Source organism: Papaver somniferum, chromosome 1 (assembly GCF_003573695.1).
Source record: "Papaver somniferum cultivar HN1 chromosome 1, ASM357369v1, whole genome shotgun sequence".
Lineage (NCBI taxonomy): Eukaryota > Viridiplantae > Streptophyta > Magnoliopsida > Ranunculales > Papaveraceae > Papaver > Papaver somniferum.
This window is the reverse complement of record NC_039358.1, coordinates 52,751,515-52,768,829: the sequence shown is the minus strand read 5'-3', so window position 1 is coordinate 52,768,829 and position 17,315 is coordinate 52,751,515. Positions and strand designations below refer to the sequence as shown.

Sequence of the window (17,315 nt, the reverse complement as noted above, 5' to 3'; positions counted from 1 at the left end):
GATTGATATATATTTCCATATTCGGTCAAAATAATTTAGTATATACGGCAAGCTGTATCACCATTTGACTGCATCAGTGTCCCATGCAAACAACCAGTAAACAATAAAAGGTTCTTGAGCCTTGCCCTAATATCCTACTAACGTTAAGATTAGTTTTCATGTTGCTTGGTTGTATAAATCCTGCTCACTACCAAATTAAACGCGAATGTCATAAAAGTGAGCACAGAGTTAAAGAGCTACGGAACTACAAAAAATGTGGTTCATTTGAAACTTAAAACAGTCTTTCATCTTGAAATACTTGCCAAAAGAACATATACATAACCTCCTAGCTATGACAATATCTTACATTTAAAACCATACGTCCAGATACAACAAATACATGGCACATTATCCATGTCAGGTCATTGTGAACATCAATGAATACATAAAAACCTTATCTCGCCCAGATTATTATATCATACTAGCAGGTGATCAGGGGCCCAGGCGGTAACTACCGTCGCCGATGAAGTGACCATCCATATAAAGTGCGGTGTTTGGTGGGTGTAACCCACCATCCATCACCACAAATTGCATATCTTCGGATGGCTTCCAATGTCGTTTCCTTTGGTTTATAAACCAATTATTGATTTGTTTCTGGTCCAAACCAGTAGTTTCAGCCAAGGCTACCTTCTCAGACTCCTGTTTTATTATCAAAAAACACATAAATCTATCACTGGTTTCCCAAGCAAACGGAAACGTGAAAAAAAATAATTTATCGAATGAAATAAATATCCTTCTTTCCTTACCAAAATAGATCTGAGCTAAATGCATCATATGTTAAAAGGTTGCGATTATTTAGGTTTAATGAACAAGATAGTTAACATACCGATGGATATGGCCATTTGTAGTGTAATTCCCACCAATTCAGTAGCTTCTGTCTAGCATCCTTTGGCAGTTTCCCTTTCTTTTTCTTCTTAGAAAGTTCTTGTTTCAGACTGCTCAAGTAACCACTATACTTCTTCAATAGGTGATTCTTTAGCTCTCTGTCTTCAGCACGAGGATCAATTTCTGGGAGTTCAGCTTCACCCCCACTATTATTATCTTGGTCATCTTCAGATGAACCAACCCCTTCACACTTTTCATCTGCATGGATCAAGTGATCAGTATCAGAAAAAAAATGAAAATGTAAGATACAAGCTGACAAATTAACAATGCTAGGCGTTCATTGTAGTATCTCCCGAAATTTTATATACCAGCAACAATCAAGATACAAGGTTCTATCTCGACACCCACCCCTTGCAAGTATCATGACCCATACTTTTCCGACCAAGACGGGTCAAGAACTGAAAATAAATTGCAGTCTAAAGAGATGAAGTTGTGAATAATTCACTATGATGTTCGTTGCAATATAACTGAAAATGGATGATCACTCGTATATCCACCACAACCTTGTTCCCACTAGAATTGGAGAGCTTAAGATGGCATAGCAATGATTGACATTAGAAGGCGCAAAATAATAATTTCCGTTCCCAATACTTGAGGACATACATGGTGGAGAATTAGATCATAAACCAACTAGAAATAGCTAACAAGATTCGATATAAAACATGACCTGAACTCAACAGTCGAGGAGATCTCGCAGGAATAAAGTTGTCTAGAGGATCATTTTTCAACAACAATGCTGAGGAAAATGATAACCCCTACATGCAGTAGAGAAATTGATGCGGCCTAATGCATAATGGAGACTGATATATACATATAAGAATGAAACTTTTTAAAGTTGGTGGTGAAGACAGCCATAATTGTTAGCATTCTTTTGCGAAATCCAATTATATATATAACGCAATCTGCATATTCCTTGCATCTCCATCAGTCCAAGCTTTCAGTCAAAAGATCAGCATAAGTAGATAAATGTGATCTAACTTATTTAAGTCGCAGACAGAATCTCTAACATATATTGGTACTTAGCAGCACAGAATACTGAAAGTGACATAGAAATATCAACCATTTAGGGGATAAACACAATTTTATATCAGTCATTACTAGTGGTTCGTCACATGGTTGAATAACACTAAGAACCAGTTGGAGAGTTTTGAAACCATTATTATCTCCCCGAAAGTTTTATATGTTAGCGATGAGTATATAAAGTTTTACATGCTTAAAGTTATCATAATACAGCCTAACATTTGAGACCAAATTCGTAGGTAAGCTTGTCATACAGTAAGAGTATATAAGAGTATTTAACTAGTACTTCTTGCTAATGCATTATTCAGATCTGTAGGGTTGTGATTATGCCAAACACATGAACGCAAAGTAAATTATATGCTTCACTTCTTCAAACAAGAATTTGATCAACGCTTGTGTTTAGGATTTCAACACCTCTAGTCCATGAATTATCTATTTGACGTACACTTGTGATACTTCCGACAAATCCTTAGCTGACACCTCTTTCCTAGAGAGAAACCAAGCTGTCCCGTTGTTGACATTCGTTAATACGCCATCTCTTTCTCATTTTGTTTAGAAACACCTTAAAGAAACATTTATAGAAGACCACGAGTTTGCCAGTGCATTTTGCGTACCAAATTGATCTCTCATGATAGGTACATTCTAGCAATGCAGCTTATAGAGCAGTTTTTCTGCAACCTGTCTTCTAACTCAAACGATAACTACTGACTCTGATGATAGGTAAAAAATCCTCAATGAATTGATGCTCAATGTTTCACGAATCTCTATATTTCATGAGTGATGATGCATTAGGAATCAAATACAAAGTAGGGTAAAGCATAGAGCTGAGTCACTTAGCACATTTGAAACTAAAAATTTAAAGAAACAAAAACGAGAAAGATTAAATAAAAAAATTAGTCAATACCCATAAACAGCTGTATGAACCCACAATCAGTTAACACCAAAATAGCTTGCTCTATTTGGAATGAGCAGAACCCTACTGCAGTGTAGAAACAAAAGTTTGCACAGATATAAACTAGGAAAGATGAGTGCTGACTTTTTTGCATGAGAAGAGAACCTATCAATATACAGTATAGTGGGAAACCATTTAACTTATTGTCTCACTCACACTCTCTGTTTAAATAGTATCCCTAAAGTAGCAGTAGTAGTAGTCCACAAGCATACCTAAACAGAGGTAATCCATAACTTTTTTTTCCATATAGGAATGGAACCTATGAAGAATCTAATAGAAGTACCACTATGCATAAATGAAACCCTAGTTATAGCTCATTCACGTGCTATTATATTATTCAAAATTACTGTATTTCATAACAATCAAAGGAAAGAAAACAAAAATTAATTCCACCATGCAAATACTAAACCCAAAAACATTGAACCTACAATAGTATTTTTTTTTTTACATTAAACAACAAACAAACAAAAATTAATAGTACTACTAGCTATGAAAATACTAGTATAAATCAACCAAATCCAACCTTAAAACTTTAAACGAAAAAGTCCAACATACATTCTTTACAATACTTAGGATAAACTATTGTTTTGTTTTATTAAGTGCATGTTTATTAATTCATTGAACTAGTCATAGTCTACTGAAAGGTTTTGTGCTATTCCAAAGGTTTATGTTTTACAGATGATCAGTATATTTTAATGAGTGCTCAAAGATCTACTAAGTATAGCTAGCATATATGTGTTTTATTCTGAAGAAATTTATGGACAAACAAATGGTGTAAAGATTTGGAAGGAATCCACCTGACATAAGTAGTTCAAGTGTATGGTACTCGGAAATTGTAGTAGCTAGTGTGGTGCTAATAATAATGCGGTTTCGGAACAGTATCCGATGTTGTTTAGCACTTACTCAATTTCTTAATTATATTGTCCTTCATTAAACAATTAATTGATCTGATTTTCTTTTACTTTGGGAAACAACGACAATGATCAGAGAGAGAGAGGATCTTAGACTGGACTCACTAGAGAAAGAGAGAATCAATTAGCAGCTGGTAGGAACTAGGAATAAAAATATGTTGTGTTTACATCATAAGATCTTGTTAATTAAAATATCCTAGTAACAACAACCTCTTTTGTTGTTCTTAGTAACTGAACCAAATCTATAATGTGATCTAAGAAGAAATGTCAGTCAAAGTTAACCTCACCAAACAAAACAGTTTTCCCACAACTAGAAATTCTCAACTGATGACAGAAAGAGAGAGGGGTGAGAAGGAGAGAGCAGAGACAGAGATATGCAAAGACAGAGGGGAAGAGAGTACCAGTGAAGACACGAATAGGTCCATTAGTGACAAGGGTATTGAGTTGAGCTTCAATCCTTCTCATGAAATCCATAGCATCTTGTAATGGTCTTGTTAATTCCTCTCGATATTTCACTAGCATATCGTAGTAGGCTTCCTACAGATTAACATTAATATTAATCCTTGATGAGTACAGTAGGGAAAATATTATAGCAAACTCAAAATTGATTAGCTAGGGTTAATACATTAAGATTTTGGTATATGGAGTAGTATATCTTTACACACCATGAATTGATCAAGTTCTGGATCTATTGCTGCTGATGAAGAAGAAGATGCATCTCTATTAATCAATGAAGATTTTTGCCTTGCGACAAACTCCTGTTTAGCGTGTGTAAGTCTTGCAACTACTTCTTGTGGTGCTCCTACCTGTAAAATTATCCATATGATAAGTCAAAATCAAGTAATCTACTAATATCTGTCTCTATGTATAATATTTCATGGTGAAGTGTACTCTCGTGTGGTTTATAGGATAAAGTAGGAATTTAGGGGTAATTAATTAATTAATTTGGAGATTTTATTACCTTCTGACAATCCATGTAAGCTTCTAAAAGGTTCGAATATTGAGGATGAGTAATTATCTTGGCTTTAATGGCTTCCAAATTATTGTTACTATTATTAAACCCTCCTCCTTGTTGCCTTTGTTGTTGTTGCTGCTGGTGATGCTGTTGAACTGTTTCTTGTTGTGGGTTCCCATGTCCTCCTCCTCTCATTAGAGAAGGGTAATGAAATTCTTGATGATTCTGAATTTGTTGCTGCTGTTGTTGTTGAGAATAAGTAGCACCAACAGCTTCTGTCTTCACAATAGGATGATGATGAGCTTGTTCATGCTGATGATGATGATGTTGGAGATGAGAAAGGAAATTTATATTATTAGACTGATGTTGATGATGATCATCGTCTCCTTCTGCTGTCGACCCTGATTGAAGATGAAAAGCAGTACTGATGGTGGCTAGATTATTATTATTATTATTATTATGATGATGATGATGTTGAGAAACAATAGGTGTTGTATATAAGAAACTATTCCCCCTTGGTGTTGATGATGTATTCTGCTCATCCATTTGTGAATAATCCTCCATTATCTCTAGACTACAAAAACAAAACCCTAATTATTCTATGATATGCTGTGAGAGAGAATGAAACTCAAGCTTGATCTCTGCAGCTGATACTTATATTATTGATTAGAACTTTGATGAGCCATGAGGACTAAAACCGCAGCTACTACTTATTTCTCTGCAAGTTTGAGTTTTAGAATGGGATATTGCTGTAAAGAAGAAGATAGATGCACTAGTAGTACTACTAGCTAGATCATAATTGAACGGTGTAGATGAAAAGTGTAAATAAACTCTTCTCTTCTTTTCTCAGTTGATGATCACTATATGGCTACAGTAAAAACATTGTATATAAATAGATGATCACTTCAGGACAGAAGAGAAAGAAGAACTACAGAGAGAAAGAAAAGAGAGATAGATCTCAATTCTCAATGATCTGGTATTTGTTATGATATATGGTTGGTTGTGAAAAGAGAGAAAGAAAGAGAGAAGCGTCGGTAGGTCAGAGAGGACCGGCAACGGCTCCGTGTCTAAGTGGGTTGACAAGACGTTAATCACTCTTTCTTTCCAGAAATTGAAAAAATAATAAAATATGTGCGGAAAATAAAGCAATATTGATTACACACAGAAAGAAATAGAGAAAAAGAATTAGTAATTAAAATGAATATAAGTATAAGTCTTTCTTTTTCATTAGAGATAAGCAGAATCTTAATGATGCAGTACAAACTACAAAGACATCCTACCAGATGCCGTGGATTATTGAACATCAGTTTGTTTGGCAAATTTATCATGAAAATTATGAGTATGGAGGTGTAAAGCTATAGGGGATTTAGCATCCAAAATTCAATCTCCTATATGGCCCTATATCCAATCAATGTGCTTATGGTAGTTATTTTTTTAGGTCCAATAGTAGTCGAATATAGATTTAGATCATGCATTACCTAAATATTAAGCGCGAGTCAAATGTTTGTCACCCTGGGTCTGAACTCTGAACTCTCGCAGAGGCGCAATATACTCGAGCAGTGAATATAAAGAGGACAATTCCATTTAAAAAAATGATTATGTACTGCATAGAAGACTAAAGAGGCCAGAGCAGTATCCTTACACATGACACTTAAGAGAACAGCACTAGCATGCGATGGAGAGGTCCGACTTTCTCAAATAAAAAATTTGCAGAACCAATCGCCAAACTTCCATGATTACACGGATATCCAAAGATTCATTAATCGCAAATATAGTAAATATAGTATATTGTTGGTTTAGCATTTTAGGGTTTCCGTCAAATTCAAGATTCATCTTGCAAAACCTTTGCCAAAACCTAATTTCCATACTATGGATTGAGCAAGTGCTTGAAGGGAAAGGTGAATCAAACCGGGCGAAAATAAAACTTACCTTTTCACCTAGGCGTGTATGAATGATGCCCATTGATTGTTAGAGTGGTTGGCTCACCATTAAACATCAATGGGCATTATTTGTTGAGTCTATAATTGTGCACACTTTTCTAAAGAGCGTATATTTAATATGTTAGTTTGATCGGTGATTAGTTAACGGATGGCATATTAACATTCATGTCTGCAATCTCAACCCTCGTATGATACCTCCCAAAATTAAATTAGTGGTGGAAACTAAAATGTCATATGCACACTCATTAAAGAATGTGCACAAAATCGGACTCTCATTTGTTGCATTCAGAGACGAAATTTACCAAACCATTAGGCCAAATTACAGTGAGTTTCTGATTCAAGCAAGTTGAAACTTGAATTTGAGGAACATACAAGTGAGTCTTAAAAGGGTGTTTTCTCGAAAAATTCATAAACTGCCACACTTGATTAACTGAAGTCCTTATCGAACGATGATTATGAATATCAAAATCAATTTTGCACCTTCGTAATGCTTTTAAGAACATTGGCTATGGGAAAACACTCAGTTGCTTTGAAAATAATCAGAATGTAGAGGATGGAGAGGGTTTCGCCATTACTGGAAGTAAAACTAAAACACCCTAGACAGTAAATAAAGTGTCGTCTAGATTACTTTTTCAAAGAAAAAAATTTAAGTTGTTTATTAAATTTAAAATCTAGAAATAATAAAAACAAGCCTTACATGATAGGGGACCACTTCGAACATATCATCTATATCATATGTATTTTTATTCAAATACTACTTCGTCTAAGTAAAACTCGATTGAGTTAGACTCTTCTGGGCAGGGAGTAAGGCACCAATTGAGATCCCTAGACCTCACTTACGTTTCAATCGTAGTGTAAATTTATTGTAGACACTCCATAAAACCATTCCAGAACAACCCAATCCTAAAAATACTTGGATAAGGGGAAATTTTGGAGGTACACTGGGGAGAGTGGAGGTGTTTGAGCGAATTTTTGGACAGTTCACCAATTATTTTTGAAAATTTTGGTTTTTTAGGTCAAACATGATGATTCTTCTTTTTTCTTTTAATCAACAAAGCAAAATTTTCCATTGATCAAAAAAGGGAGTACAAAAGAATTGTTTCACCCAAAGAGAGTACAGGGAAGAAAAGAAAGAGAAAGGACAAGACAGGAGGAGATACAAGGGCACGGAGAAACCAAACCAAAACAACTACATCTAAGGAGATTGAAAGTACGTCAATTTCCAATTCTCAATGATAGTTTCAAAAGAAACCTGCTGAAACTCAATAAAACATAGAGCCCATGTAAAAAAACAGTATTTTGCTTTAGATATAACCCCTTGAAACTCCAGTTTCTTCTCCGAGAAGAGTCTAGCATTCCTTTCCAACCAAATTGACCAAGTTATCATAGCAGGTATCATAACCCACAACCTCTTCCGCGACTTCGTAATATCCTTGCCAAGCCAGGTGCACAGCAGAGTCTTCATCGAAGAAGGCAGGACAAAAGAAAACTGAAGTTCGCTCCTAAAATGGTTCCACAACGCTTGAGCAAAAACACAGTGAATAAATAAATGATCCATAGTTTCGGTTTCACCATAAAACACACAGCCACGAGCAATTTGCATACCTCTGCGCCTAAGAAAATCCTTCGTTGGGATTTTATTTTGAAGAACACACCAAATGAAAAAAAAAAACAATTTTAGGAGGATATGGCAGCCCCCAAATATGCTTGAAGATCCGGCTATCAAGAGAAGAAATAAAATCTCGATGAATAAATTCATAACACGACTTGACAGAAAAAATCTTGTCTTTGTTGAGTTTCCAACTGATTTCATCTCATCAGACCAAATAAAATTCACCTGTTAACCAAACATGATGAATTTAATTGGTTTCTTTCTTTTTTTTAAAGGTTAGCTATACAAATACGATAACACAAAATTGGTCAAAAAGACCAAAACACAAAATTCCTGGGTGAAATAGATTCTTAGCTTTTGATATTGTTTATATAGCCAAACATCAGAAATATACTGTTTATATAGCCAATTTGGATATTTGGCCCAGGAAAATTAAAATAAAAAAATATGTCTTACCTAAAATACCCCTAACCTTCCAAACTCTTCTTTTCAAAGAGAATTTATTTCTCTTTTAAAAACCTCCCCGTCCCGGCAGAGCTCGTTTATTCCTCACCTGCAGAATTCGATCAAAGTTTCAGAGCTCGTGTCTTTTTCAGATCTGGTTGATCAATCATGGTGATTAATGTCTGTTGAATAGTTTGTTGAATCGAAGTTTCAATTAGAGTTTCAACTGTTGAATCGAAGTTTCATTTAATAGCGTCGAACGGTAAATTTCAATTGAAATAATTTTGATTTGGTTTTTGTCCAATTGAAGTTTCTCTGTCGATTTTGAAGTAATTTTTAGTTGTTGATGATTTTTTATGAATTTGAAGATTAATCTTTGTTAGTTTTTGATTTTAGTTGTTGATTTGGAATATCCAGGGTTTAGTTGATTATGTGACATTATTTGGGTTTGTCTCGAATCATGTTTTCTAGGGTTTAGTAATCTTATTTTCAATGCAATATACACAGATGCAAACCAATTTTGGGTTTAGGTTATTATTAGGATTTCTCCTTTACGTTACACAACCACGGAGATGTTATTGAAAGACCTAGAGATGTTATTGTGAGCAATTGGAATCAAAAATACCTTACACAACCACAGATTATGCATGCAGTTGTTGATGCTTATGTTACTTTCAATATTGGTGATGAACTCTGGATTGATTGATTGGTTCTTGTTTTTTTGGGTATTTACTGATGATAACTTGGTTGAGTGTTAGAGGCTTAAGGGAAATAGAACTTTGCTAGTAAGTACATAGTAACTTGCTGAAGGAGAAAGTATTATATGGAACTGTTTAGAGCAGTACTCGTAGTCGTAGAAGTACATAGTAATTTATTACAGCTTCTTTGGTGGTACATTGTGCCAAAATGGTACTTTGATGGTACACAGATGCAAACCATTTTTGGTTTTAGTTAATTTATAAGGCATTGTACACAGATGTGTCGTTTATTCGTGATGAGCAAATATGGATTCCAGGGAGGAGAACATCTGCGTTAGGAGATGTTGCTGTAGCGAGATTATAATGGTTGTTGAGAGAGTGGAAGAGATGTTGGAGTATGGGTTGTATGAATGCAGTTGGTGGTCACATTGTATGCTTGTAACTACTGCTTATTTGTTTACATATTATTTTTGTCTTTGTTTATTGTCAATTGAATACATCCAGATTCATTTATATTTGTTTTATATATTCCCTGTAGATGGATCGTCATTTTCTCTGTGTGGTTATCCGGGGTACCGATACGTGTCCATACCAAGTTACTACGAAGTCAACAGTTGATGAGTTGAAGGCGCATGTTTGTTCTTATTGGAATAGCATTTTACCAGACTCAATTCAGTTTGTATTTGACTATGAGGGGAGAAGCAATGTTGTTGACAGTGATGTGAAGCTCTGTTCTTTCTTGTCATTGTGTATTGTTAACCAGTTGTCTTTCTTGGAGCTTCGTTTATTTGAACGTGTTCCTCTTCGTGCTCCTGATTTTGTTCGTGAACCTACTACGAGCGAGTTTAGTTTAGCACCAGACCCTAGCAGCGCTCAGTTGGTTAATCCTTGTCATCTCCAGCCTTCATTTCTTCTGTGCAGCTTTTTACCATGATATCTTTATTAGTTTATTCTTCTCTACAGCCTCTTGTTGCACATTTAAGATTCATTTACCTTGAATTATATTTTCGCAACTAGTATTTATCTTGGATTATTTCTTTTGTTCATAAAAATATATCTTATGGAATTATTTTTTCAAGTATTTCTCTTCATTTTTATAGTATATATCTTTTAGTCTTATGTTGATTGTTTAATTGTACATTCCCTTCAGTTTTTCACTGTAAAATTTGAATGTTTGCGAAGATTCAAATTTAATCGTACAGGATGTAACTAGTTTCATCATGCCTATTCTGGAAAAAATGAGATTTTTGGCCAGAAACTGGATTTCATCCATCACATATGGACAGAAAAAACTATGTTTTGTCAACCACACCCATTTTCTCACCTTCCACCACTGTCAAACCCACGCGTGTAAAAGTTCACACGCGCACCCAAAATCAGCGTATAAATTCTGTCGAAACCCAAAATTTTCAAAATTCAGTTTTCTTTTTATTTTAAATAACATATGTTACGCAGGAAACATAATGTGCATAACTTGTTATGCAGTAAAAATAACTATGCATAACTGCGTAGCTTATTATGCATAACTGGTTATGCAGTAAAAGCAACTATGCATAACTTGTTATGCAGTAAAATCAAACATGTTGAACTGCGTAGCTTATTATGCATAACTGCTTATGCAGTAAAATCAAACATGCTGAACTGCGTAGCTTATTATGCATAACTGCTTATGCAGTAAAATCAAACATGCTGAACTGCATAACTTATTTGCATAACTTGTTATGCAGAAAAAGCAACTATGCATAACTGTGTAACTTATTATGCATAACTTGTTATGCAGTAAAAACAACTATGTTGAACTGCATAACTTGTTCTGCAGTAAAAACAACTATGCTGAACTGCATAGCTTGTTATGCAGTAAAAGCAAACATACTGAACTGCGTAGCTTAGTATGCATAACTGGTTATGCAGTAAAAACAACTATGTGCATAACTAGTTATGCAGGTACATAAATTGCATGATGCATAAGGCATGATGATTTAACCCCTTTCTTACTTTGAAGTACTTATTATATTGTATCTTTTGTGTTGAATTTGTCAAGCAAGTTGTTGATAATAGGAAGAAAAGAAAAAGACGTGAACCCCAACAAACAGAAAAACTTAAAAAGAAGAAGAACCAAGGTGAAAATGAAGAAGAAGAAGAAGAACCTGCCCCCTTATGCATCAATTATTATAAAGAAGGTGCGTTAACCTGGCAATCATTAATAACATGTTATCCCCATAAATAATTATGCAGTATAATTCACCAACACCTGATGGATGGCATCAAGACTGTCAAAAGAGACAATCTTCTTATCAGGATTTGCGGTGGTTGCACTGTATATTCTCTTGTGAGTTCTTTTTTTTTTCTTTTTTAAACTTTCTTAAAAAATATCTGCATAAAAAGTCTGCATAACTAGATATGCAGTACCATAAAAATCTGCATAACTAGCTATGCAGTACAAATAAAATGTGCATAACATGTTATGCAGTACAAAAACAAGTTATGGAGTACAAAATGTGCATAACAAAATATGCATTACAAATAAAATAAATGTACATAATATCTTTCTTTTTTTTCAGCTTTGGTTGGCTGAGCACTCTAACATAGCTGAGATATCATCATCAGACATTGTCAAGGTCAATCCCAATTCTACACCAAGAGCTGCAAGGTGGGACTTTGCAGCAATGAAGAAAGCAATGCTCAAGAATCATATTTCAAGCTTAGAGGTACTTGTTTATGAACCTTAAGAATGAATGTATATTTCAAGCATATGAAAGAAAACATGCAGAACTGCATAATTTATTATGCATAACTTGTTTAACTGCATAAAATACGAACATTGTTTAACTGCATAACATCTTATGCAGATCCAAAAATAACTGCATGACCTGTTATGCATTGTTTAGAGTATATGCATAACTTGTTATGCATATAAGAAGTGTTATTGTTTTTGTTAAGCATTCCCTGCGTCACTTATTGTTTTAAAGCATAACATCTTATGCAGATCCAACATTGACAGCATGACAAGTTATGCATTGTTTAGGTTATCTGCATAAGTAGTTATGCATATAAAAGGGTTTTTACGCCTTCCATGCGTCACTTATTGTTTTAATGCATAACATCTTATGCAGATCCAACATTGACAGCATGACAAGTTATGCATTGTTTAGATTATCTGCATAAGTAGTTATGCATATAAATTTTGTTTTACGCCTTCCCTGCGTCACTTATTGTTTAACTGCATAACATCTTATGCAGATCCAACATTGACAGCATGACAAGTTATGTATTGTTTAGGTTATTTGCATAAGTAGTTATGCATATAAAAGGGTTTTTACGCCTTCCCTGCGTCACTTATTGTTTTAATGCATAACATCTTATGCAGATCCAACATTGACAGCATGACAAGTTATGCATTGTTTAGGTTATCTGCATAAGTAGTTATGCATATAAATTTTTTTTTACGCCTTCCCTGCGTCACTTATTGTTTAACTGCATAACATCTTATGCAGATCCAACATTGACAGCATGACAAGTTATGCATTATTTAGGTTATCTGCATAAGTAGTTATGCATATAAATTTTCTTTTACGCCTTCCCTGCGTCACTTATTGTTTAACTGCATAACATCTTATGCAGATCCAACATTGACAGCATGACAAGTTATGCATTGTTTAGGTTATCTGCATAAGTAGTTATGCATATAAAAGGGTTTTTACGCCTTCCCTGCGTCACTTATTGTTTTAATGCATAACATCTTATGCAGATCCAACATTGACAGCATGACAAGTTATGCATTGTTTAGGTTATCTGCATAAGTAGTTATGCATATAAATCTTTTTTACGCCTTCCCTGCGTCACTTATTGTTTAACTGCATAACATCTTATGCAGATCCAACATTGACAGCATGACCTGTTATGCATTGTTTAGGTTATCTGCATAAGTAGTTATGCATATAAAAGGTTTTTTACGCCTTCAATGCGTCACTTATTGTTTAACTGCATAACATCTTATGCAGATCCAAAATTAACTGAATGACCTGTTATGCATTGTTTAGGTTATCTGCGTAAGTAGTTATGCTACTGCTTCCTGCAACAATTTGGCACAAAACCAGTTAGATTATATTTTTAAATATGGATGAAACTCAATTATATCCTATCTTCAAAGCTAGATGAAAACCAGTTTCTGCAGGAATCAGATGAAACCCAGTTACATCCTATATATTTTGAAACCCTGATTCTTCAAATTGATTTAAAATCCTGATTCTTCACTGAACTGATAGATTGATTGAAATCCTAGAAACCTCTGATGTTGTAGAGTAGTGTTGATGGTGTTTGAAAACGGTTAATGAAAACCAATTTCACGAAAGTGTTGACGGTGAATGAAACCCAATTTCACGAAGGTGTTGAAGGTTGATGAAACTAGCAGACGGTGGAGGAAACTGATTTTCGGATGGTTTCTGATGAATCTGCTACTGTTGATGGTTAGGAGACGGTGGAGGAAATCGATTTCTGATGGTTTTTGGTGTAGGGAAACAGTGGACGAATTTGTTCCTCTTCTAGTTTGTGAGAAGATGAAGAAGAAGGATGTTGGCGGTTTTCATCTGAAGAGAGAAAGAGAACGTGGTTTTGTTGAGGAGACGGAGAACGTGCAGTTACAAAAGGGTAATTGGGTCAGTTTCAATTAAAAAGTTGAACTGTCCATTTGACCCAGACGAAACTTCTACCAGTCCATATGGCCCAGAAAACTTGTGTTTTTGGCTATATAACCCATTTCCTGATACGATAAAGCTTTGATAAATTAATAGTGTTGGCAAAGAAAATTAGAGAATTTTATTATTTTAGCAAAAAGATATAATTTGTTGAGAATTATTTATCGAAGTTCTATTGTATTGGACTTTTTTTTTTTAACACTACCTAGATAACTTTAGTTTCGTCAATGTTTTCGGGAAAGTCACTCTTCCCATGATGAGATCTTTTCTGTGGGAATCTTATAAACACCCCTTCTTTCCATGGTTCTTTCACAGACACCCTTATCCATTATGTAAATGCCCCTCTCCTTCGGGATGGAGATACAAAAAAAAATTATTCTTTACATTTTCAGATCTTCTTTCTCTCTTGTATTTCAGCCACCACTCCCACCATCATCGTCGCTGCCAACATCACCACTACCAAAATCGACCGAACAATACTCCGCCGCCATCATCTCCATCGCCACCACCATCATCTCCATCTCCACCACCAATATTTGTTTCTTTTTTCTTCCAGTGAGATTCGAGAGAGAGAGAGAGAGAGATTTGAATGTTTCGAGTCAAATCATCAACTAATTTTTCAATGAATTTTGAAATCACTAGAAGAAGCAGCAGAATATGATAAACTATGGGTTGAATCTTGAAAGGTGAAAAAATTTCAGATTGTTATGGTTCTTCTAAGATTAGTTTGTGTTGATTCACAACCACTTAATCATTTTATACCCATTATTACCACCAGTAGCAGCACGGTTTCATTGACAAATTAAGAAAAATAAACTTTCTTCGGAAAAATCAGTTAAAGATTCAACTGAAATCGTCATCATCTTCTTCTTTTCTATTTCTAGAGGGATTTCCAAGTCCAAGTTAAAGATTTGTGGAGACCGAGAGATTTCATTTTGAGTTTCGAATTCTGGTAATATCGGTAAGAAACTTTGAAATCTTTGAATAATTGAACCTTAAAAGCTAATCTATTCATTTAATTTTTGTTTTTCTGTGTTTTCAATTTGTGATTTGGTTCAGCTTGAATTATGCGTTTAGCTCGATTCGATTCATCTCGATATTATTGATTTATATATGAAAAAAAGAATTTCGATCTGTTCTGTATGTGTGCGAATTCAACATTTTTCTTTTAGATTCGATCTACAACTTTAATTAGGTCTAAATTTATACAATCAAGCTTAAATTTCAAATTATATAAATTTTTGAGCTTTGATTTCCATTGTTCTTGTTGATTGCAGGTGTTAGAGGTACTAATACTGTTGATTGGTGAATATTGCAGCATGGCTGAAGTTTGGGAGTGGCAGAAGAACCTGAAAAGTACCAATTAAGGTATAATGAAAAACCAGATTGGCGGTGTTATTGCCATTGGTGATGACAGAGGAGTTGGAGGTGATGCTGGTTGAATTGGAGGATTTAGGTGTGGAGCATGAGATGCATTTGTGTTGGTTGTGGAAGACATATTAGATGAACTTGCGATGCTCCATCAGTACTCAATGCACATTTTATTGCTTGTGCTTTTGGTGCTTATACTCTGTTTTCTCATAATAATTAATTGCAAAGAAACAATTATGCATACCTATTTGTTGTCGCTCTATAATGTCTATTGTGTTAGTTGCAACTGGATGGTGTTCTTAAGTCTTGCATCACCTTATCTAACAGAGATTTCCCCTTGCATCACCTTATGAAATACGCAATATACATGTAGATATAGCAAACTGTAGGTTGTTGATTCATGGTAGAGAAATGGCTTTGATGTGGTGAAATAAAGGGTGAAACCTGATGTTGTTATCTATTTCGCGTGGCTGTGTATGGAGTTTAAATTGGCAGGTGGAATCTGTGGAGGTCCTGAGATGAAGAATGGAGGTGAGACTAAGTGTACTGCTTTGGTTTGCAGATGGGATGGTACAACAGGTGTTTGAGATGAAGCTGGTTTGCAGTGGGGATGCTATCGAGTCTGAATCAGTGCACTGATGCTCTTCTGTTTTGAATACTTTGAAATGAATGCAGCAGTAAGTAATTATCCCATCATGTTATCGGTGAAACATTACAGATAGTTACTCGTGCTAGTTGTCTTCATATTTGGAGACAACTTCGGCTAGTGGCCTTCATGTTTGAAGACAATTTGAACTAGTTGCCTCGGATTTGGAGACAACTTGGATAGTGGCTTTCACATTTGAAGACAACTTTGTGCTAGTTACCTTCATATTTGAAGACAACTTGAGATAGTTGCCTCGCATTCGGAGGCAATTTGGGACGGTTGCTTTCGCAGTCGAAGACAATTTGAGCTAGTTGCCTCCACTTTCGGAGACAACTTGAACTAGTTGCCTCTGATATGGACACAACTTCAGCAAGTTGACTCCACATCACGGTGGTAGTTGGTGGCGGTGATGGTGGTTGATAGCGGCGGTCGCTGGCGGTTGGTGGTGGATACGAGGAAAGTGGTGGTGGTTTGGGGTGGTGGTGGGTGGTGGTCGGTTGCGGTGGCGGAAAGTGGTGGTTGGCGGTGGCAAAAGACGGTGGTGGTTGGTGGATGGCGGTGGCGGAAAGTGGTGGTGGTGGTGGTTGGTGGATGGCGGTGGCGGAAAGTGGTGGTGGTTGGCGGTGACGGTGGTGGTGGTTGGTGGACGACGGTGGTGGTGGACAGTAGTGATCTTCTTTTTTTTTAATAAGGTGGTGGTAGTCGTTTTGTATATAATCATATAAAAAAAAGGATATTTTAGTAATGTATTAAGCTTAGGGTTATTTGTATAAGTTGACAAAAATATTTTGGAAGGGTCGATATTTAAATAATCTTCCCGTCTTTTTTCTAATTGAAATAAAAAAATATATTAGAATAAAAAGAAAAGGGTCATTCAAGATGATAAAACTACTTTTTTTTTATTTATAAAGAGGACGAACAGTTCCTGTTAATTCACTGGGAAAGACTTGCTCATTGCCATTTTTTTTTAAATCCATTCCCGAAACAGGGTAATACTTAGGTAGCAGCCGGGTTAGATATTGTTTCACTTATTTTTCAGAAATTAAAATTATCGTCTCATGCAGCTAGAGTATTCGATGGATAGGTCATAGGTGTGACCATTGATAAGTGATAGAAAAAACCAGTACCCCTCATTTAAGAATAAGATG

The 17,315-nt window shown here is 35.3% G+C and overlaps 1 protein-coding gene and 1 long non-coding RNA gene across 2 annotated transcripts; one reads left to right on the top strand and one right to left on the bottom strand.

Moving 5' to 3' along the window:
• Positions 1-241: 241 nt before the first annotated feature.
• LOC113286833 (homeotic protein knotted-1-like) lies at positions 242-5,727 on the bottom strand. Its single transcript, XM_026535462.1, has 5 exons — positions 4,769-5,727; positions 4,473-4,613; positions 4,209-4,344; positions 866-1,122; positions 242-678 (listed from the first exon to the last, which is right to left on the bottom strand). The coding sequence occupies exons 1-5, from the start codon at positions 5,324-5,326 to the stop codon at positions 472-474; spliced, it is 1,299 nt and encodes a 432-aa protein (XP_026391247.1). The 5' UTR covers positions 5,327-5,727; the 3' UTR covers positions 242-471.
• Positions 5,728-14,445: 8,718 nt separating this feature from the next.
• On the top strand, positions 14,446-15,807 carry LOC113286826. Its single transcript, XR_003329531.1, has 2 exons — positions 14,446-15,111; positions 15,428-15,807. It is a non-coding gene; the product is annotated as an uncharacterized LOC113286826 (long non-coding RNA).
• The last annotated feature ends 1,508 nt before the right edge of the window (positions 15,808-17,315 follow it).